Source organism: Mesoplodon bidens (assembly GCF_964165515.1).
Source record: "Mesoplodon bidens genome assembly, chromosome: 2".
Classification (NCBI taxonomy): Eukaryota; Metazoa; Chordata; class Mammalia; order Artiodactyla; family Ziphiidae; genus Mesoplodon; species Mesoplodon bidens.
The window spans coordinates 179216103-179240077 of record NC_138177.1 but is presented as its reverse complement, the minus strand read 5'-3'; the positions used below and the strand labels follow the sequence as shown (position 1 = coordinate 179240077).

General features: G+C 40.2%; 1 protein-coding gene across 8 annotated transcripts in view; it reads left to right on the top strand.

The window, feature by feature from the left end:
- Positions 1–23975, top strand: part of KIF1B (kinesin family member 1B) — a 147137-nt gene that overhangs the window by 86178 nt on the left and 36984 nt on the right. For 6 of the 8 annotated variants that reach the window (XM_081214909.1, XM_081214910.1, XM_081214912.1 and 3 more), the window contains 5 exons: positions 15912–16005; positions 17373–17521; positions 18917–19095; positions 19251–19388; positions 20566–20814. In XM_081214909.1, the coding sequence (XP_081071035.1) occupies positions 15912–16005; positions 17373–17521; positions 18917–19095; positions 19251–19388; positions 20566–20814 (809 nt within the window). Of the gene's footprint in view, positions 1–1849; positions 6898–15911; positions 16006–17372; positions 17522–18916; positions 19096–19250; positions 19389–20565; positions 20815–23975 lie in introns of those variants that run through there. The other 2 variants (XM_081214915.1, XM_081214916.1) reach the window with 2 other exon arrangements.

Sequence of the window (23975 nt, the reverse complement as noted above, 5' to 3'; positions counted from 1 at the left end):
AATAAAAATAAAAAGGAAAAAATAGTGTAGAGTCTGTAAATTTAGCTTCATCTGCTTTTTGCTGCTAAATTTTCAAATAGGTAGGGGTTATAAATGGTTTAGTATCCATTTATAGACGAATAGAAATAATACAAATCAGTAGTAACATCTCCAGATTCAGGGGCCAAATTATTATTATTGTTAGAGGTTATTTTTTTGTTCCCTAGAAAGTAACTGTACCTAGAAACATAGAAATTTTTGGTCTAGAAAACAAGATACTATTTATCAGTTTCAACTCTTTTTTTTTTTTAAACCCTTTCCTAGAGATAATTTTGGTAATCATAGCCAAAGTAAAAGAGACTATTAAATAAGAATATTTTCACTTCCTAGACTATCTTGAACTACTCTTCCAGTGAGTAGTTTCTTTTCCCAGGAACTTTTATCTCCTGAATAGAAATTCTTCCTTAATCCTATCTGTCATAGGAAGTTCTAAGTCCAACATTGCTTTCATTTAGACCCATGTTATCAAGATTTGCTTGTGTTAGTTAAGAATAATTGGCTATTATCCAAATAGCCATTGAAACTGCTTAGCTATGAATTCAGGCTGCTGTTTTAGACCTAAGTAAAGTTGTTTGAAAAAGAGGTAATTGTGCAAAGACAGCTGGAAAGACAGAGAGAGATAACATTTTAAATTGGGTCCATAAGCAGAGTACATAAGCGGAATATAACCTTTGTGTTTTACGCGTTGATAGGAAGAGTTGTCAACTTAAAGTAATATTCCTCGAAAAGCTAGAAATACCATGGGTTTTCATAGATGGAACACGTCTCTAAGTTGTATTTATTAAAGTATTACTTGGGGAATTTTGAATAATGTTTAATGAAAGTATATTTACCTAGCTTAATTTATGTTCTGGAGATTTGTTTCCTAAAATTTTGGAGGTGAGGTATTTATTGGTTTAAGTGTGTGGAAAACAAAATAGCAGACCCACTATAAAGATCCTTTTTTATGCATCCTTATTCTCTGGATAACAAACTTTAATTGTGCAAATGAAATGGATCAATTTGACCTGACACAAGACAGTAGCAAATCTGATACATGCTCATGGAAAGACTAGTTTCAGAACCCTCTTATCGTCTAGAAAAAAAAAAAAACAATTTGGTTGATAAGAACCTCACATGGTCTGCTAATAGGGATTCTTAGCATTTTTAACATAATCCCTGTTTGACTGCTTTTTCTACTTTCTCATCTTCTAACTTTTTTCTAGGGCTGCTCTTTTTAGTAAAGCTAAACAAAACGTGGCATCCTACAGCATTACTAACCTTTGTTAATCCGCCTGCTCGTCACATCTTGTATGGCATCTGTGCTCACTCATGGGGGAAAGAGTTTCTGGAAGAAGCAACAGCAATAACCAAGGCAAATGTGGGGAAGTGGCTGCATGGGTGTTAGCATGTATGGGGCAAAGGTTTTACTTCGTTTTCTTGAGATAGTGGAGATGTTATTTCACACCATTTTGTTAATAACTTCATGTGACTTTACAGTGAGAGACTGTTTCTCACTGTTTCAGTCTTCCTAAGAAATTTGATTGCAGATTTCATCACTTAAGCCAGAAAGTGGAAACTGGGATTAATGTTACTAGAAAAAAAAAAACCAAGCAAATCTTTATATTAATAATAATCTACATAAGCATATGTCTTAATAGACTTGCACATCATTTAGGGGTTTTTCTGTTTGTTTGTTTTTTAGTTTTTTTGATTTTGTTTTTAAATTTATCAGGGCTTTTTTGCTTGCTTTTTCTTCGATTTGATTTTCCTTTTTTACATTTTAATTTTGGTTATTTTGGGGCCATTTTTTGATTTTGTTTTTCCAAAGGACGCGGATTCTGATAGCGGGGACGATTCTGACAAGAGGTCCTGTGAAGAGAGCTGGAAACTGATTACTTCTCTGAGAGAAAAGCTACCTCCCAGCAAGTTGCAAACCATTGTTAAAAAATGTGGCCTCCCTAGCAGTGGGAAGAAACGAGAACCAATTAAAATGTATCAAATCCCCCAAAGAAGACGCCTGAGTAAAGATTCCAAGTGGGTCACCATCTCAGATCTTAAGATACAGGCTGTAAAAGAGATATGCTATGAGGTTGCTCTCAACGATTTCAGGCACAGTAGGCAGGAGATTGAAGCCTTGGCCATCGTTAAGATGAAAGAGCTTTGTGCCATGTACGGGAAGAAAGACCCCAACGAGCGGGACTCCTGGAGGGCAGTGGCCAGGGATGTCTGGGACACGGTTGGTGTAGGGGATGAGAAGATTGAAGACATGATGGCCAGTAGTAAAGGAGGAACTGACGTGGATGACCTCAAGGTTCATATAGACAAGCTGGAAGACATTTTGCAAGAAGTCAAAAAGCAAAATAACATGAAAGATGAGGAGATAAAAATATTAAGAAATAAAATGCTCAAAATGGAGAAAGTCTTGCCACTCATTGGGTCTCAGGAACAGAAAACCCAAGGAAACCACAAAGCAAAGGAACCTGTTGGAGCTGGTGCCAGTAGCAAGTCTGAGATCGATGTATGTAAAGGAGACAGTGGAGAACTTGGGAAAGAAGAGCGTGTTTCCCAGCTGATGAATGGAGACCCAGCTTTTAGACGTGGACGTCTGCGTTGGATGAGGCAAGAGCAAATCCGGTTCAAGAACCTGCAACAGCAGGAGATAACAAAGCAGCTTCGTCGGCAGAATGTACCTCATAGGTTCATCCCTCCGGAGAACCGGAAGCCCCGGTTCCCCTTTAAGAGCAACCCTAAACACAGAAACTCTTGGAGTCCCGGGACACACATCATCATAACAGAAGACGAGGTTATAGAGCTTAGAATTCCGAAAGATGAAGATGGAAGGAAAGGAAATAAACAGGAGAACCAAGAGAAGGGTAGTAGAGCAGCTTCTAAGGATCCCCAGTTGCCATGGGGCTCTCAGGGCCCTCGAAGTCAAGATCACATTCAAGTTAGCAAGCAGCCTGTTAATCATCAACAACAGCCACCTCAGTTACGCTGGAGAAGCAACTCGCTCAATAATGGCCAACCGAAAAGCGTGTGCTGCCAGGCATCTGCTTCTTCAGAATCACTGAACTCCCACAGTGGTCACCCCGCCGCTGATCTGCAGACTTTCCAGGCAAAGCGCCACATGCATCAACATCGTCAGTCTTACTGTAATTATAACACTGGAGGTCAGTTAGAGGGCAGTGCAGCCAGTTCCTGTCAAAAGCAGCCTGACAGACCCAACCACTGTAGCCAGTTTGTGACACCTCCGAGAATGAGGCGACAGTTCTCAGCACCCAATCTCAAAGCTGGTCGAGAAACCACAGTATAAATCACTGGACAAACTTGAAACCTTGGAGGAGGAAACAGGCGACGGTAGCTTATGATTAGGGTTGGGTCTAGCCTTGGCCTTGAGTTCCTAGTATTTGCGTTATGATTATAATGTTGTGCTTCTAAAATATTAACTGATTTTAAGATTGTTAAAACATAGAACACCTCCCTTTGGTTTGTATTATACCATAAGTGGGCAGTTTCTGGACTTTTGGACAAAACACTGAGACCTCCCTTATTTTTCTGAGACTTTCCTCCTTTCTTGGTGCCTAGATAATATACTGACTTACACAGACTGGTCTTGTTTTGGTGTAAGTTTGCTATGTTTGTATAACGCCTATAAATTTATCTGATATCCAGAAAGACTTGCCTCTTGGTTTATGCAAACATTCAAAAGAGGAATTTGATATGTAGCATTAAATGTCTATTATTTCCCCATAAATGTTAGACATTAGTTTAAAAATAACAACATGCAACTGTGTGACCACAGCTTTGGATTTCTTATCCATGTCTGTTTCTTTCTTTAAATGTCATGGAGATTTTCAAAAACCAGAACTAAATGTCTTTGGACATATTTTATAGGACACAGCTTTGCATCTTCCGTGGAACTTCCACATCTTCTGGCTCTTCTGTGTTTTACATAGAACTGATTCAGTAGGGTTGTTTTTTTTTTTTCTTTTGACTGCATCAGTGTATGTATGAGTTTTGTCATAATACTGAAATCTTTAAATTGGCATCTGTCTGGATTTCTGTTTGTGGCTCGCATTTTGAAGTTTAACATATCATTTCTCACACAAATACATACACAGAGAGACGCTGAACTATTCACCAAGATCATGCCAACAGAAATACCAACAAAATACTCGTATGATTCTTTGAGCAGTATGTATAAGTTTATAGGGAGGTTATTTGGTGGAGAGAGGGGAGAGGTGGGACATGGGGAGAAGGCTACAGCATTTGGCTGTGTGTACTTAATTTTCAGTAGATGATGAAATAATGAAACAAGTTAACTTTGGTTTGGTTTAGAATAAAGGAGATGATGTATAATAAACTATTCTTTGGTCAGCAGCAGTGATCCTCACAGATACTCAAGCAAGGAAAGAGAAGTCCTGATGAACAGTTATTGTATCAATACCTCATTTTACTATGTTGTGGTCTCAGTTTGCCTCACTGGAGAATCCACTAAAAAAGATGGATTTTGATGGGAAGAAAGAATAGTTTTCTGCATCCTTCATCTCTTGAACTTGTCAGAAACTTTTTAAAGAGGCGGTGTGAAGAGCCAGAGATGTCTATGAGATTGTCCGACATCATGTTGTTGAAGATTACTAAGTCACCTATCAAACGCTTGTCTTCCAGATGGTGTGAAAAATTACATCCAGGATAGCAGTTAACGTTCAAGGAAGCCTTAAAGATTGTGATTATATGGGTTTTTTTTCCCTTTGCGTGTAGGCACTATTCTTTATTAGAACGTTATTTTTAATCACAGTATTTTTTTTCTTGGCTTCTAAAAAAATGCTTTTATAATGCACAGAAAGTTGCTTCCAATTAACTTCAGGGGTTATTTTTGCTTTCATAGCTAGAGCAGTCGTAGTCTTCAGCTGAAGTTTCATGGCAGATTAGACAGGGGTGATGTCTGTCATGGGTTGGCTGAATGATGTTTGTAATGAGCTGACTTAACTGAGATGACATTGTCCTGTACCATGTGCTCTGCACCCACTTGGTCGGGTCCTTCAGATCAGTCACTTCGGTGCATCTTGTGTAAACCCCGTTTGTCCTTCTTTGTTCTTCTTTTTTGACAGAGTTATGTTATCTATTTCTTTCTTGCAAAAAAGTTCATTTTCTAAAACTAATAATAATAATAACGCAGCTTTCAACTCTAGCAAAAGTGGGCTTTCAATTTTCCAACTTGAGATAACATAGGGTAGGCCTATATATTTTCATTTTTATGGTGGCCTTTTAATCTCATTATGGGCAGGTACCTCCCTTTCACACTAGACAATGGGAGTGAGTTTCTACTGGTGATCAGGAGACACTGTAGAATGAAAAGAAATACAGTACTTCATTTACAGATGTGGGTTGTGGTAGGCACTATACCCACACTGATATTGCAAAGAATTAGATTTGTATTTGTGCTTCATCTGCTGATCCAGGCGCCCTCAGATTACTGAAATGTTTAGATATCTAAAGTAGCCCTTAATTTCAGATGACCAGAAAGAAATGAACCAAGATTTGATTACCCTTCATGCATTTCAGAGCAGATACTTGTCTTAGAAAATAACTGTGTGAATGAAATTTCTTCATTGACTTTCACTGAAGAAGTAACTAGTACCATGCTTTTGTGATTGGTATAGCCCACATTGCTTCGTTTGTTTTTTTAATTTGACAGTATCTGTCCCTAAGCTTAAATACTACAAGACCAAAGGGAAATGGTCACCATTAAGCCATTATTGTATTATTGAAATATCCCTAACTATTATTGTAGTGAAATTTTTTTTAAAAGTTTGTGCTATTGAAATTATATAATGATCTGACAATAATGGAAATAGAGTCCTAATCAATTGGTACAGTTTCACAAACCAAACCACACACTATGGTATTCCTTGGAGAGTTAAAGACTTCTGTTTATCTAATAAGTCTAAACCAAAGGGCTTTTCCTTTAGTTTTGCTTCTGATTCTTTCTGGTGCTTCTCTTTTCACTGGAAATGCAATGAATGGGAATTGTTTATTCCATTGAAGTGACTTGAAGTGACCTCTTGTGCTTTAGGTGTAGGTTGATGCTGAAACAAAACAAAACAAAACAGGACAGAACACAGTTTGTCACACCGATGTCTGCATTAAAGGCTGTCAGACTACAGGAAGTTACATAGGTTTTCTCCCGTCAGCTGCTATACCCCTGTGCCTTATTGGTCCTCTGTAGACTTGCCTTAATGATTTGTACAAAAGACTGGGAGCAGGGGAAGCTGTTGAGTCCTGGCGTACCTTAATGAAGACGGCTTCTTAGGTGCAGTGCAAAGCAAGCATTTGTTCTGCACTGTTAGAGCCAAATTCTGTATTATGAACAGTTTTCGTAATTGTCTACTTTATGTCATCTTTCTGAGATATAAAAATCTGCTCTAGATACTTAGTTTGAACCACTGTAGGTTGTGAAGTGTATTGGTTTCCTCCCATCATTACTGTAAAAAGAAGTTGTGAATCTTCTTGTTAATGAACTATGGATTTCGCCCCCAGTTTCTTTTTAGAAAATGCTTGAAGATTGTCTTTGAGTGTAAGATCTACCTTTTCAGAAAGGGAGAGTTAGTTTGTAATGTTAAAGAATAAAGTCCTCATTCAATAAAAACTGAAATAATCTCTTAAGAGTGTGATTTCTCTCTGATGTGGGAGGAGGGAAAGTGAAACAGAGTGATGCTAATGAAACCTGGTCTTGACTTTCATTTATTGCTCTTTCACCTGAAGATGGTTACAGACCATATCTTTTAAAAAATATTTCTACAGGAACTTGATTTGTTTAGAGCTTTTGCTTTTTGTTACCCTTTTCGATTTATCAAAATTCTGTCTTAAATGAGGTCTTTAATCCCTATTTTATGCTATGTTTTACTTAAATAAAACCTTTTATATTATAAGATAATGAGGATATCAGATATCCCTTTATGATTTCTTTGAGTTTATCTTGTATTTTCTGGGGTTTTTTAACTATATAATTTTGATTTGCAGTTTTCTTTAAATGAAATGGTATACTTCTTCATATGGGTAGAAATGAAATTTCTAAAAAGCTTTGAGGAACTCTGTTTAGCTTTTCTTTTTTCCCTTAACCGCTGCTTTTCTCCACCCAGAGCATTGGTGATATGTTAGAGGTGAACAGGACAAAGCAGAAGATTTTTCTGGAGCGGACCATCGGTCTTATTGAACATTTGGACATGACACTATTTTTTATGTTGAAAAGCAACATAATCATACATAATGGAGTAGAATACAAAATCCACATGGGGTTTTTTTTTTCCCCAACATGAGTTTTAAATATGAAATTTGGAACTAGAGGGAAGTGTTATGCTTGGATTGGCTTTTGCTGCAGCCTTCTTACCCTTTCCCTTCAGGTACTTGTATTTCTCTGCTGTTGGAGAACCTGGTGGAAAAGTTGCCAAGACCTGACCATTCCTAGGACAGTACAGACAATTCCAGTGCCGTATGATATGTGTAGTGATGGTTGTGTGCACAGCCTGAGTGTGGGCAGAGTGGGAAAAGGTTTTTGAAAGAGGAAGCCCTGAGCCAGGAGCAGAGTCCCAAAGTACAACTGCAAATGTATCCAAGTGAAGAGTGGCAGGGGGAAGGAGGAAACGGGTCAGGTCCAGGGAACTGCGAGTAACTTGGGGGATCTGGCGGGGGGTGGGGCAGGGGCCAGATCGTGGCATGCTAAGGGCTTCGGATTTTACCTTGAGCATGATGGAAGCAACCATGTATTATACAGGGAGATTGCATTAGTAGACTCACCTTTTAGAAATGGCCGAAGTTTGGGTTGGACGGAGGCAAATTCAGAGCCCAATGCTGCAGTTGGGAAGTTGCTGGATGAACTAAATGAGAAACGATGCTTTCCAAAGAGAGGCGGGGGGACAGGCTGGAGGGGATGGCTGATAGATTATTTGGAGATAGAATCAATGAACAGTTCGTGGAGGGGGATAAGCCCGCCACGAATTTATATATATCCCACAAGGTGAAGAAAGCTCTTGCTTGGACCGTGTTTGGAAAGTAAAGTTAATGAGACCAAGATAGGACTGAGAGATTGGGAGAAAATAGGAGCTGCACAGGTCTAAGAATAGGTGTTGTGAGACCCCCGGAGGCATAGATCTGAGACTGTGTCTGCACGGTGCTGCTGGTGGTGAGTACATTAAGGTGTTGACAAGAACTGGGGCGCGGACATCTCCCTTCCAGCTATGGCTTGCTAATTGTAATCTGCCATTAAAAGAGGAAGGCAGCATTAGGAAAATGAGCCAAGCCTCTAATGTCAGAAACAGCCTAACCAGAAAACCCAGGACTGTGACATTGATTTTACCTTACATGCCACCTCCTCAGAAATGCCCTAGTTGTGGCACCATCGTGTCTCACCTGTAGTACCACAGTAGCCTCCTAGCTGGTCTCTTCACTTCTGTTCCTGACCCCCGTACGCCACTGTCCACATAGCAACCAGCAGCGTCCTTTGAAAACAAAAATCAGTGCCAGTGGCCTCCAGTGGCTTCCCATTGCACTTTTCAATCTAAACCTCTTATCGTAGCTTCCAAGGCTGTCCCTGTTTTGGCTTCTTGCCTGCCTCTCTGACTTTAAGTCTTAACATTCTCTCACTAGCGAGCACTTTGGACTTCTGTTCTTTGAACTTGCCAAGCTCGTTTCCGCCTCTGGGCTTCTCACTTCCTCAAGACTGGCATCCTTTCTCCTCGTGCTGAGCTCCTCTTCCGGATCGGTGCTCACGAGCCCCTTTTCCTGCCGCAGCCTATCCCAGGGTAGCTCACTGTTTAATAATAATGCTAACCTGTAGTTATCTGTGCGCTTACTTGGTGCTTCCATGAGACTGTAAACTCACCTAGAATAAGTACCTATCTGTCTTGTTTTCTTCACTGTTTGTCTGTACACATCACCCAGAAGAGTGGTTCTCAAACTGTCATGTGCATCACAATCCCCTGAGGGGCTTGTGAGGACATAGAATGCTGGGCCCATCCCCAGAGTTTCTGATGCAAGAGGTCTGCGGTAGGGTCTGATAACTGTATTTCTCGTAAGTTCCCAAGTGATACTGATGCTGCCAGAGCAGCATCCACCTTTGAGAACCACTCTCTAGAACAGGGATTGGCAAACTTCTTCCGTAAAGGGCCAGATAGTAAATATTTTAGGCTTTGGGGGCCTCATGGTCTCTGTCAAAACTGCTCAGCTCTGCTGTTGTAGCAGAAAAGCAGCCATAGACAATATGCAAAGGGATGGACATGGCTATATTTGGATAAAACTACTGTATTTATCAAACGGTGGGCTGGATTTGGCCTGCAGATTTGCCAACCCCCCAAAGATGGTCACTTTTGAGAACTGTTAACTAGAAGATCAGTACACGACTGTGTATCTGATGTAGAAGACAGATAAGTGCCAGATGCTGGTGAGTCTGGTGAATGACAGATCCCCAGGCTCGTGACGGGCTCATGAAATTCACAGAGCTGTGGAGGAGATAGCTATTAGACAGTCACACCAGTGGCTATACAATACATTTGTGACCAATGCCCTGAGGGAGAAATACAGGGCGCTCTGAAAGTTTACAACCAGGCGCCTCAGGGAACGAACGGTGGCCTTTTCTTGCTCTCAGCTGATGATTTTCATTTTGAGAAAAAGAAGGAATCAGAAGTAAACTTTCTTTTCTTCCCACTTCTAGGTCTGCGTCCAAACCATACTTGGCCTTCCCTCCCGTTGGTGGAAGAACCGTCTGTGCTCCTGTCTTAGCCCAGCCCTTGTTCCCTTCATTCTGTCTTCTGAGGGACTTATTGAGCATTTACCCCTTCTCTTTTACAACATCAGCTTTTCTCCCTCCCCATTATTCCTGTCAGCATTACAAGCATGTCATTTCGCCAGTTATAAAAAAGTTCCGTGCTCCCTGTGACCTGCCACTGCAGTTCTCTGTTCCTTTTTCTAGAAATACTCCTGAGAGCGTTTTCTGTACTTTTTCCCACGTGTCCACCTTCTTTTTCTTGTTTCCTCTCCCCGTTCTTAGTTGAACTCACTCCGGTCAGACTCATTCCCACCTCACCACTGAAGCCACCCTGATTAGGGTCACCAGCGATCTCCATGGTGACAAATCCAGGGTGTTTTCTCAGACCTCATCTTACTAAATCTGTCTAGCATTTGACATGGGTTGCCTACCCTTTACTTCTTGGAACACCTTGTTCTCTTGGCTTCTGATTTTCCTCTGACCTCACTGGCTGCTCCTTCATGGTCTCTGTGGACACAGACATTGGCTCTTTCCGTATCTATTCATTCCCCCAGGTGACCTTATGCATTTCCATGTTCACACAGATGATGCAGACAGCACCTCCTGTGTGTTGCGCATTTACAGTGGACCCTTGAAAGACACGGGTTTGAACTGCACGGGTCCACTTATGTGTGGATTTGTTTTCAATGCATACGTTCAGCAGTACTCCTCGATCCACAGTTGGTTGAATCTGCGGATGTGGAACCTCAGAAACCGAGGGCCGACTGTAAAGTTACACGCTGATTTTTTTTTTTTTTTTTTGCGGTACGCGGGCCTCTCACTGTTGTGGCCTCTCCCGTTGCGGAGCACAGGCTCCGGACGCGCAGGCTCAGCGGCCATGGCTCACGGGCCCAGCCGCTCCGCGGCATGTGGGATCTTCCCGGACCGGGGCACGAACCCGTGTCCCCTGCGTCGGCAGGCAGACTCTCAACCACTGCGCCACCAGGGGAGCCCTACACGCTGATTTTTGACTGCATGGTCAGTGCCCTAACCCCTGTGTTGTTCAAGGGTCAACTGTACGTGGGCCAATAAACATTTTACGTGTATTACCTTATTGAAGCCTCGCAACAGCCCTCTTCTGTAAAGTAGGTGTTGTTATTCCCATTTTACATGCCTTCCCATTGTTACACAGCTACTAAGTGGGGATCCAGGTCCAGTCTCAGGCAGTCGGTCTGTCTGCAAACCACTGCCCTGCCTCCCTCTGCTGACTCTCAGATGTACTCTCTCCAGCCTGGGCCATACCCCTGACCTCTGGACATAGATACACAGCTCTGACCTGCCATCCAGATAGCTAACTGGCATCTCACATTTAAACTATCTAAACCAGAGCAACTAGCTCAGACCAAATATCCAAGGGTGATCCTCAGTTTCCCTTTTTTTAGTACACCCCGTGATCACATCATCTGTAGGACACACTTCCTCTGTCTGTAAAACATATCCCAACTCCATTCTCTTTTCATCACCTTTGCTGCTGATACCCTGGACCAGGCCACTGCCATCTCCCTTGAAACTGCAGGGACAGCTTCATGACTGCTGGCCTTGCTTCCAAGCTGCAGGCTATATTCTCCGTGGAGAGTGGTATTTTTAAAACATATGCTAGACTATAGTACTTCCCAGCTCTAGGCCACCCAGTGGCTTCCCTTAGAATAAAATCCACAGTCCTTCCCCTGGCCTATAAGGCTGTCCATAGCCTGGTCCCTATCTGACTACTTCTCAACTGCATCCCCAACCCTTCTCACTCCTCCAGTCCACCACACAGGTTTTCTTGCTTTTCCTTAAACACACCAAGTTCCTTTCCATCCCAGGACCTTTGTACTTGCTGTTAGTTATATTTGACTGGAATAAACAACCCCCACCAGAGATCTCAGAGCGCTTGCTTAGAGCTCTGATTAAATGTTACCTCTATGGAGAGACCTTCCCTGACCACCTAATCTAGAAGTCTTCCTCCGCTCCTCTCTTCTCTCTGTTACCCTCTGAAAGCTACCTTTCTTTATCTTTCTTCGTAGTATCAATACCACTCTCTATTGAAATCCTAGTGTGTACAGTGTCTGTTTACTGTTTATCATCTCTCCCTTACCAGTGAGACTTCTGTCTTATTGACCACCGTATTCCTAGCATCTGGCACATAGTAGGAGTGAAAAAAGTATTAATTTGTTGATGAAATGAATGGATGGATAGTGGTTAAAAAAAAAAAAAGCATGCTTTGAGTCCAATTGCTTGGGTTCAGATCCTATTTCTACTACTTGCTAATTTTGATCTTTGGAAAGTTACTTAATTTCTTTAAGCCTTTTTCTTCTTTTTTAACATGAGGATAAAATAGTAGCATTTTCATAGGGTTATTGGGATGACTGAAACAATCCATGTTAAACATTAAGAACAGTTCCTAGTACAGTGAGCTTAAAATAAAAACAAGGATAGTCGGGTGGAAGAGAGCATTCTAGAAGAGGAAACAGCCAGTGCAGTGCCTTTATAAATATGGAGCATATATTCAGTTAGTTGGGACTTTTTATAAACATGGAAGTTTCCTGGAAAATGTATTATTTTTTAGCGTGTTTTCCACAATGGTCCTAGTTTTCCCCGTGAAATCAGCAGAACAATAGTATCTGAATCTCTTTATCCGTTTGTTGTAGGAAAATCCAGGGCTTAGAGTTTTTCTGATAGCATACAGAATATCCTTGTTGGAAGCTCATGTGCAGCCTGGTTTGGGGAAGAGGCCAATTCAAGAATGGTGTTGACATTTGGACTACCAGCTCCTTATAGAAACTCTCCCTGGTCAAAATGCAATTAAAGTTTTAGGTCTATAACATTATGGAACATCTTTTTATGTCAGCTTTACTGCCACTAAAGCACAACCACAGCCCTTAGGGAAAGTCACCCTTATACTTTAACTGTCAGAATCTGAGGATTTTGTTTTCATTGGTAGTTTGACCAGCTCGTAAACCTATTCTTGAGGAAGTTCTCAGAAATAAGCCAGTCACAAAAAGTCACAATTGTATGATTCCATTTATATGAGATACCTAGAGTAGTCACAATTGTAGAGACAGAAGGTAGAATGCTGGTTGCCAGGGGCTGGAGGGTGAGAGTTAGTATTTAAAGGACAAAGAGTTTCAGTTTTACAAGGTGAAGAGTTCTGGAGCATGGACAGTGATGATGGTTGCACAATGTTATTAACGTATTTCATACCTTAAAAGTGGTTAAGATGGTAAATTTTATGTTATGCGTATATTACTGTAATCTAGAAGTTGGGGAAAAAATGAAAAACAACAAAATCCTCAAGCTAAGATATTAACATTTTTTTCCACCTGATGCTTTTTCCGTAAATCAGCTGTCTTTCTCTTTTTGCTGAAAGAATCCTATGTAATAACATAGGTTTTTTAGAAACCACACCCCCAACCTCTTATTTTGAAAACAAATGGTACAGTGAACCTTTGTATACCCATGTTTATATACTTTTCCTGAATCATTTGCAAGTAAGTTATAGATATCATGTCAGTTTACCCCTAAATACACATGTATCTCCTAAAATCAAGGATATTCTCTTAATACCATTATCCCATCCAAAAATTTAATACTGATTTAGTATCATGTAAAATACAGGTCATTTTCAAATTTCCCTAATTGTCTAAAAAATATAAATGTTGGAAGTGTGTGTGTGCATGTTTTTTAATCCAAGATCCAGTCACGGTTTATTGATTGCATTTGGTTCTGATGGTTCTTCTATCTTTTGTTACACAGGTATTTTTGAAGAGTCTAGGCCACATTCTAATTTGTGTGATTGTTTCCCCAAGATTAGATTTAGGGTAAACATTTTTGTTAAGAATGCTATAAATGTTACATTGTGTACTTCCATTTGCTTCACATCAGTAGACATAAAATGTCAATTTGTCCTATTATCAGTAACGTTAAAGTTTAATAAATTTAGTTAATGTGATGTTTCCCAACTCTTTCTCCTTGTTAATAGGCTCTTGAGATTGTGTGAATATTCTGTTTTCCATCCACCTTTCGCTCAATTGTTTTGGCTTTTATTAATGATCCTTGCCTGATTCAATTACTGCATCTAGGGTTGCAATATAGTGATTTTCTAATTGTCATTCCCTCTGCATTTATTAACTGGCTTTTTGTTTTGTTTTTTTGGTAAAGAAGAGCTTTCCCTTTTTCTCTCCTTCTTTCAGTATCACTGTGGGCTCGTGGATTCTTTGTATACTCAGTGTGCTGTATATTCTTTTCCTGTTATTATTATTTATTGGCCAATGGGAGTCTTTGTCCTTTTGAAATGGTCCCATCAGTCTTTGAGTACTCCGTGCTTTCTGGCCCAAGATATTCTGGGGTTACCTTGTATTTTCCTTGCTCCAGATCTGAAGTCAGTCATTTTCACAAGGAGCCCTGCTTCCTTTTAGTGGGGAATGGTATTTAGAAACCAGCACTGGGGGCTAGGTGTACTTAGAAAAGAAACTTTTAAAAAACACTACCTGTCATTTTGATAGCGTGTTACCATTTAAGAGGACTTTAACTTGCGTTTTTAAATGGTTTGTCATTTGGTCCTTCCTGCAGTCCTGTGTGGTAGGCAGGTCGAACACTAAAATCTTCATTTTAAAGATGGCCAAAATGAGGTGTAGAAAGGATTAACTTTCCCAGAATTATAAGACTAATAAGAGCAGGTGCCAGCAGCAAAACCCCAGTCTTTTTACCTGTTACTTCATATTTTTATTTTTCATTTTTTCCACCGTACATAGTCTCCTAAAAAGTGTGTTTAGATGTCTTTAAAAAGCTGTTTCGCTGGCTCTTGGTCACTGCCAGCTCCACTAAAGAGAGAAAGCTTCCTTTGTGAGACTGAATGGTAAATGAGTAGAGCCTGGAGAATATTTGCATCCCTCTTAGCATAGCCATTGGGAGCGCCTTTTGTACCGGGGTTTGCTAGCGAGGCTTTCAGCTGTCCTCTGTAATGCGTGGAATATTTGATTTGTGACTTGGAGAGCTCTGTTTGAAAACAGTGCATAGTCATACCTAAACCATGACAGCCTGGAATCCGGCCACTCCCAGAGAAGCAGGAAGCCTGCTAGTATATTTTTTAAATGCTGTGCTTATGTTGTGATTTGGTGTTGTATTATATGAAGGTCTTTTTTCTTAACTTGTTTTATTGTCAAAAACCACAAGCTTTTTTTCCATTAACACTCCAAGGAACCTTTTTAGACATTTTTTCCCTTAATCTCTCTCCACCATGCAATTTTAATATGTCAGATAGATAGTATATCTGTTTATATACTCTATGTATATTTGTGCTTTATACATAAGAAGAGTACTTTTTTTTTTTAATCCCCCAAGAACCACTTTTTTTCCCTGTTAGGAGTGATATCACCCTAATTGAGACTGCATGGGGTAAGATGGAGGAAGGAAGGGTGAATATGATTTGAAATATAGTAATACATTTTGTATTATAATAGTATATTTTGAAATAAAGTTTCTTTATTGAATAAATAAATGCAATATATAGATCATTTCAATCCTAAGAGCACTGTGATCTTTTGGTTACCTGAAGGCTAAACTCATCCTACAGCTGCAAAGATAGTAATATTTCATCCATGGGGAGCTTCAGGGTCTACAGTCTGAATTCTTTCCCCATCCAAACAGTTAGATAATTAGAACTCTTGGCAATACTGGTGAATTTAGTCTTTTCCAGTATTGTTTTCTCCAGAATTCTTGGATGTGTAAAGATAGTATTTAAGTGTATTTTAACATTTAAGGGACACATGCATTTTTTTCCTTCAAAATCCCCCCTCTCCTCTACCACAACCCCAAGTAAAGAACTCTTGAGTCTGAGGGAGTAGATACAGAGAGACTGCAGTTAAATTCCTTGGAACACAAGATCTTTTAGAGCACTTACCCATTGCAGACTGTTTTGCGTGCTTTATGGCTTTTTTCTGAAGCATTTCTCTGTATGTCTTTCTTTTCATTGTTGTTTCCTGCCTCAATCTTCTCTTTTCTTTGTCTTTTGCAATCTCTACCTTGCCCTGATCTTCCTTTCATTTCTCTTTTCCTTCCTTCTTATGTCCTCTCTCTCCTACATGTTATCTCCTTTCTTTTCGTTCAGGATTATGAGAGTAAATTGCAGGCCTTGCAGAAGCAGGTGGAGACGAGATCCCTGGCAGCAGAAACAACTGAAGAGGAAGAAGAGGAGGAAGAAGGTGAAATATAGAGACTGAAACTTTCCTCTGTATTGATATATGTTTCGGATCTGTGTTGTCAAATTACTGAGCTGATTTAAAGATGATTTAAAAGATGCTCAGTGCTGAGAATCCAGGCTGTACTCTTGTGAGGTGGGGATGGGGCTCATAGTGTCTATTAGAACACAAGCCATCTGAGCATAGTCTCCGTAGAAATCTCTTGGGCAATTTATATAAACTGTCTCATATTTCTGTACATATGAAGTTCACATATATGTTGCAAATAAATATAGAGCTTAATCTTTGTTAAGATACTCTGTTTTATTTTCTGGTTTATGTCAGGGATTTCCCAGTGAGGGCTTTGGAATATATCAGCGTACATTAAAGCTATTTCTGGCAGATTGCTAATCACGTTGCTTAGTCCTGCCTACCTGTCTTAAGTTTTCTAGAATTTCTTAGTTGAATTAGGGCTTTAATGGTTAGTTACTACCTTACAATGCAGTATGAACATTCATCACATTTCATTTTTCTACCCAACCTCTCAGTAATCTCAAGGCTTCATAATAACTTTGAAGGAGCTCTTAATTTATGTACTAAATTCTTTTTTTTTTTTTTTTTTTTTTTTTTTTTTGCGGTACGCGGGCCTCTCACCGTTGTGGTCTCTCCCGTTGCAGAGCACAGGCTCTGGACGCGCAGGCTCAGCGGCCATGGCTCACGGGCCCAGCCGCTCTGCGGCATGTGGGATCTTCCCGGACCGGGGCACGAACCCGTGTCCCCTGCATCGGCAGGTGGACTCTTAACCACTGCGCCACCAGGGAAGCCCTGTACTAAATTCTTTATTTTTAAATATCCATGTGAGGGACTTCCCTGGTAGTCCAGTGGGTAAGACTCCATGCTCCCAATGCAGGGGGCCTGGGTTGGATCCCTGGTCGGGGAACTAGATCCTGCAGGCATGCTGCAACTAAGAATCCACGCAACTTAAGAGTCCACGCAACTAAGAGTCTGCGTGCCACAACTAAAAAAAAAAAGGTCCCGCATGCCACAGCTAAAGATCCCGCATGCCTCAACAAAGAGCCCACGTGCTGCAACTAAGACCCGGCGCAGGCAAAATAAATAAGTAAATATTTAAAAATAAAAAAAATAAATATCTATGTGAAATATGACCTTCTTTTTCCTGTACTAGAAAGAAAAATAGATATATTTGAAGTTGTACAACGTACTAGGGTTTTTTCTTTATTATAAGCCACACATTAAGGTGTATCTTAAAAAAGAAAAAAAGAATGGAGGAAAACTGGAAAATACTTGATGAAAGAGATGAGGTAGAGGAGGGATATAATTTCTACATGGTTATGAGATCACCATTCAATACACTTCGTTTGCTCTTTCAGTTCCTTGGACACAACATGAATTTGAGCTGGCCCAGTGGGCCTTCCGGAAGTGGAAGTCTCATCAGTTTACCTCATTAAGAGACTTACTCTGGGGCAATGCTGTTTACCTGAAGGAGGCCAATGCCATCAGTGTGGAATTGAAGAAGAAGGTACGGAGGGTGTGGGAACATGGACCATCTGGAGGCAGAGCTGAGCCTGGTGGGCTTCATGGTCCTCATCTTGAGCTAACCTTTCCCTTGGATGAACTCAGCAGCTTTTTGCTATGAAACAGGTTTATATATGCCTGTATTTAATATATGTGCCTGGAACATAGTAGGTACTAATTAAATATTTGTTAAATGAAATTTTTAAAATAACATGTTTTCTAGCTTATTTTACAAGCGCAGAGACCGTATTCCTGACAGGAGCTAGAGAAACATATTGGTAGCAAAATACTTCTCTTGGGTTTCTGAAAATCTCAATTTTCTTTTCGTTTTCTACCATTAAGTTGGCACTTTTAAGTCCTATGTGCCCTCTCATCTTCTAGGGTCTGAGAGGCAGTTTTGTGTAATGGACAGGTGCGTACACTCTGCACCCAGACAGCCAGGTTCCAACCCCAGCTCTCCCAGTTGTTTGACCCTAATAGCCCCAGGCCTCCAGTCCCTCACCTGCAAAATGGGTTTGGCAACAATGCCTGCCACCCAGGGATTTTGTGAGAGATGAGAGAGTGAATGTATGGAAGATGCTGAAGTAGTGCCTAGACATGGTAATTACTATTACTGAAACATCACACCACATCTTAGATTTATTCTTCTGTATGTCTCACGGTTTAACGGTCTCCTGACGGCTAAGATTTACAGGGGGCGGGGTGGGAGGGGCAACACTGTGAAGTAGGTAAGAGCACAGACTGCCTGGCTTTGGGAAAAATCATTATCTTCTTGGGGGGCTATATTCTAGTTCTGTAAAATGGGGATAAGACGTCTTATTCATTCATAACCTCATCTCATTTTGTAATCATTTATTAACTATTTCCCTCTTCACATAGACTAAAAGATGGCAGGGACTATCTTTTTGTCTTACAGCTGTATCTAGCATTTCATTAATAGTTGGTAAAAATATAGGGTGCTATCAAGAAATAAATGACATGATGAATGCAAAGCACTTAGCCTCTGGTAACAATTTTAAGAGTAATAGTTGTAATCCTCTGAATTTAAAATGGAAAACCTTAGCATGCCTCCACCCTCTCTCATTAGTGAGAGACTAGAGGGTGCACTCCTGGGTCCACCATTTGTTCTCTACAGAAGTCTTCGTTCAGTCACCCAAAGTATATTTATTGAGATTTTAGGTTGTGCAGAAACACTGGGCCAGGCTAGGAAAACAAAGTCTGTAAATAGCTTAATGATTAATATACAAGTGGCCACTTTTTTCAGTTGATCACAAGCTGTTGAGCACATGCTGCTGTTTGACCTCCTTCCCATCAGGCGTGATTATATTGCCTTGTTTCCAAAACTTACTTGCTGAAAACAGAAAGGCCGTTTGTCGAATGGTTTCTTCCTTCCATTTAGGTGCAGTTTCAGTTTGTTCTTCTGACTGACACGTTGTACTCCCCTTTGCCTCCTGAATTACTTCCCACTGAGATGGAAAAAACTCAGGAAGACAGACCGTTCCCTCGTACAGTGGTGGCCGTAGAAGTCCAGGATCTGAAAAATGGAGCAACACATTATTGGTCTTTGGCGAAACTTAAGTATGAAAATGTTATGCATAAAGCCTTTATTCTTATTTAATATCATTAAATGGTAGGAGCAGCTTTTTAAAATCTTACATGGAAGATACTTCCAAGATGAAATTTTGACGTGACCTTGTGATATTAACCCAGCACACTTTATGGTTACTGTACAGGCAGAGGCTGGATTTGATGCGAGAGATGTATGACAGGGCAGGTGAGATGGCCTCCAGCGCCCAAGATGAAAGTGAAACCACCATGACTGGCAGTGATCCATTTTATGATCGATTCCATTGGTTCAAACTTGTAGGAAGGTATGTAATGATTTTATTGATGTCTTCTTTTCAGGTAATGAATGGTTTTATTTTAGTTGTTTAAAGCCTTGGAAGATATTACAGAAAGTTAAAGAAAAAGGGTATAAAAAAGCCCCATTTATAATCTTATCCACTCACACACAGCCACTGTGTCATTTGTTATATTTCCCTTTAGTTTTATCCAACAGGCACATTTGTTTTAAGTTTCAGACTTTCAGTCAAAGTAACTGACAGTCTTCCCTGCCTGTCGACTCATTCACAAAATGTCTTACACTTGACCAAGATAGATTTAAAAGAAAAAGGAAACCTGTGTCTGTATCCTGCATAGTTTAAAATCACAGTATGACGTCCAGTTTATCAGACTGCAATCTCTCCATGATTGTCCTCACTTTAATTTTTAAAGCAGTTCATCTCACTTTAGTCTTTGCCAAGAGTGAATAATTGCACACCTTAGTAATCCACCTGAGCCTTTTTTGTGTATACTTCACTTTCAGCATTTAACGTGAGTCCATAGTGAGTCACGTTCTTAGAGGTTTAGAATTTTTAAAGCAGAGAAGTATAAGTTTTCACCTTAATGATTTCAGAATTTGAAAAATTTTCTAATTGCAAAAACTTTCCAACAGTTTTAAAGGAACTGGGTTAAAAGGTGGAGCTGAAGTCATAGTATTTTGTAGAAATGAAGTAAGTGTTTTCCAGTCTACTCTGATAGTCGAGCGTTTTCAAAGAGATGAATTGGCCAAACACGTCTTACCCAAGCAAGGCACATACCTGCTTTGCCACATACCATTTCATCTGTTTTGTTTTCTGCTCAGAGATGACATGGGAATTGGAATAAAGATTTAAACCTTATTATTTCACCTAATTTTGAGTGGCTCCTTTGAGACCTGGCTGCTGATCTTTTGTGTGAACTGGAGAACTTAAATGTTTTACAGCACATTGTTTACCTCGGATATTCTACTCATGTATTTCCTTTGCTTTTCTCATTCCAAGGATCAGTCCTTGTTCCATTTCACCTGAGCCAGATGATTTATGCTTATTTTATCCCTTTGCTTTTCCACTTGCTTGTGTTGTTTTGGTTCCCCAGTGGGTTCTGTCCTGTTGGCAGCTGTAGCTTCCTGTTTAACCAACTATTCCTCTCTCCTTGGCTGTGTCCGTCGGCATCTTACCTGGTGTCTAGCGCCCCCATTTTCCACGGCTGTGTGAATGAGCGCCTTGCTGACCGCACGCCCTCCCCCACTTTTTCCACGGCCGATTCCGACATCACTGAGCTGGCTGACGAGCAGCAAGATGAGATGGAGGATTTTGATGATGAGGCATTCGTGGATGACACCGGCTCTGACGCAGGGACGGAGGAGGGATCAGATCTCTTCAGTGATGGGCATGACCCGTTTTACGACAGATCCCCATGGTTCATTTTAGTGGGAAGGTTGGTGAGGTTAAAGTGAGAAAGGCAAAAAGGGACCAGCTCTTGCTCTAAAGAGGCTCCTTGTGCAATTTTGGACAATTTTGCTTTAGCCAGTTCAATTCATGACACGCTGATCTGGCTGAGAGAGCCCTCAGGCAGCGTCTGTGAGGTACTTGGCCTCCTCGGTACAGCATGAGGCAGCGTGTGGACACCCTTGTGGAAGATTCCTTGTCTTAAACTGCCCAGTAATTTTGTTCTGAAGGGGAAGACCCCAGAGGAGAAAGTAATCAAAGCTAAGAGCCACACTGTTACGGAGTTGAAGAATGTTATTGTGTCTGATGTTTCCTCTTTGTGGGAATGTGAGTGAGAAAGCAAAAGGGGCAACGTGAGAAGGATAGCAGAGCAAGTCCAAGGCTAGGCTGAAAGGACTCGTGGCATCAGCAGGAATCGCGAGGACAGGAGTGGAATCAGGAGCAGTGTTAGGTTTATTTCTTGCTTAGTCTGTGAGTCCAGAAAAGGATCAAGAGCATGAAGTTTCCTCTTTGTCTAAGTAAAATGGATGCCTTTATTTGGCCAGTTTCATAGATCTTTGGCTTGTGCTAAGATTTTACCTATAGGCATTTTAATGATGAATCTCATAAAATTATCTGTTGAAACCATCAACAATGGATATTTGTTCAGTGCTCCATGACACTGCTTTGTGTTAAGTTCAGCTTACCAAACCAAGGCATTGTCTCTGGCCCCATCTGTCAGTGATGCAGAGCTCTCAGGCACATGTTCCTAATACTGGGGTCTTTGTCTACATCCAGTCTTCATGCTGAAGTAATTTTAATTACAAATTCAACAGTGCAGCACTCACTGGATTAACAAAAAATTATGTTTATGTTTTGATTTAATTTCAGTGCTGCATTAAAACCACATGTTGTTGAACCCTTTAAAAATAAGGGAAATTACATTAGTGTTAGTGGATAAGCACCAGTTATCTAAAAATATGAAAGTGCAGCGAGTCCCCTGACCCATTAGGGACACAAGGTTCTAAAACTTAGCTCAGAGTATGGTGTTGGTTACCTGGTGAGAACTAAATAAATAATGTAGAAGATGATCACTTTTATGGAAAGGGGGAAAAGGAAAGCTTTTTGATAGAAATTAAAGCCTCAATTATAACTGTGGGTTGTACTGTTAGACAGTCTTGGGGTTTTACAATGGTAAAGGGGCATTTATTCAGTTTTTCCATGAATAAATATAAAGGATTATACAACCATGAATATTGTCTGGTGTATTGCTGGGAATAGATGCTTAGAATTTCAGAGAAGCTGATTTATATTAAAATTGAGAAAGGTACTTCTGTGTACAAGTAATGGGACCATAATGCTCTCCTTACTTTATGGCTGTTTCCATCCTCTTCTGAGAGGGTCGGAAGTTGGAATCAAGTTTTTATCCCCAAACTGCTGGGTCCTGATGCCGGTCTTGCAGCTTCTCACGCTGCTCACTTTGTTCTACACCATCACACATGAGGAATAGGTGGCTTCACCCTGTGTGGTGAGGTGGAAAGAACACTGACCTGACTTAGGACGAGCAACTAAAACTGAGACCTGTTAGGTTCTGAAGTATAAAGTGAAGCGTTAGGTAGGGAGAAGAAAAAGCATTAAAGATCTTTTTCATCTTCTGTATTCTTTCATCCACACTAGCAAAATGAATATCCTGGTTCTACTCAGAGTTCTACTCAGAAGCATTTGTATTTTGAGTCAGTTGTATGAAAATCCCACGTAATGCAGAAATTCTCTGCGTTAAGATATATGTATTTTCTCTCATTTTAATCATATCAGATTTAAGCGTAGGTATAAGGCAATCAACTCTACTTTGATTTTCAAATAAATTATTTGCGGAGCTGTGGCTCAGGAATTGACCTTTCCGTTTCTTTGGGTTCCCAGGTTCTAAAACTGACTTTGCTTTGCAAGAAAAGTATTAGGGGAGAAGGTGAAATCTAGCAGTCAGCAGAGTGAAGGATAGCTCTTTATTTTCACCCTTGACTGCATTTCTTACCTACAAACAATTTGTAATCAGTATCACCCAGTTATGTACCAGTCATTCTCTGTGTAAGAGGAGTAACTTCTTTGCTGTTTTTGTGATTCACGGGATTAGATTTCCTGTATTGGCACATAATTGCAAATACAATTTACTTATAAAATTTTCCAGTTTTTTGTAAAATTCCATTTATACGTTTTGATTCATGGCCTTGGCTGCCTCTGGTGAATTTTTATATGAAAATTAAAAGAGCTTGTCCCTTTAGCTATTCTCTTATGGCATGCTGGGATGTTATGAATCATCCATCATCATTTGGGATGAAATGTAAAATATTTAGGCTAGTGTTCTGGGTTAAAAGTCTCCTGGTTATTCTGGGACCTGAGTACCTGAACTGACAATTCTTTCTGTAGCTGATCATAATTATGCTGGTTTTTATTATCTTTATGTTGACAGAATTTGTTTCCCTTTTTATGTAACTTCATAGAACTTTATGCTAATACATCCTTTACATCTTCCCCTCTCTCGTCCCTGTTCTCTTTCAGTCTGCTAGGTCAAGGTACAAGGATTCTCAAGAATGAAGAATAATTATAAAAATTCCAGTTTAAAAAACTTCATAAGAGAACATTTATAGAGCCCAAAGCATTGATTTTGGACCAAAGCCTATGTTATAATAATAAGACAAGGAGTTCTCTAGCGACTGTGCAGTTGTGTAGTCACAGTGCCGATGCACACGCCACTGCCACTGAATTATAGAATTCTCTCTTCTAAAAAGGGAAATTTACAAGAATACTTCATATTCTTCCACTTTTGGAGTAGCCGTTGCCATAGACAGAAAGGAGATTCTTCTTTAACGTTTGCTCAAACAGTACTTTATTGTAATTAAAAACAGGGGTTCTTGTTTTTGAGTAGCTACTTTTAAGTATAAAAATAGCTATACAAATTAAATATGGTTAGGAATCTAAACATATCCTATATAGTTAATATCCATCATGAGTATGGCTTTGAAAAATCAACCTAATATAAAGTTGAATGGCTTTGCTTCTCTACCTCTGGTCTAACCCATTTTTCTGGAAAAATCTTCCACTTCTACTTAAAGATAGAGGACAGATCACCTTCCCATTCACTTATGTACATAGATGTTCAATCACTCACCAGAT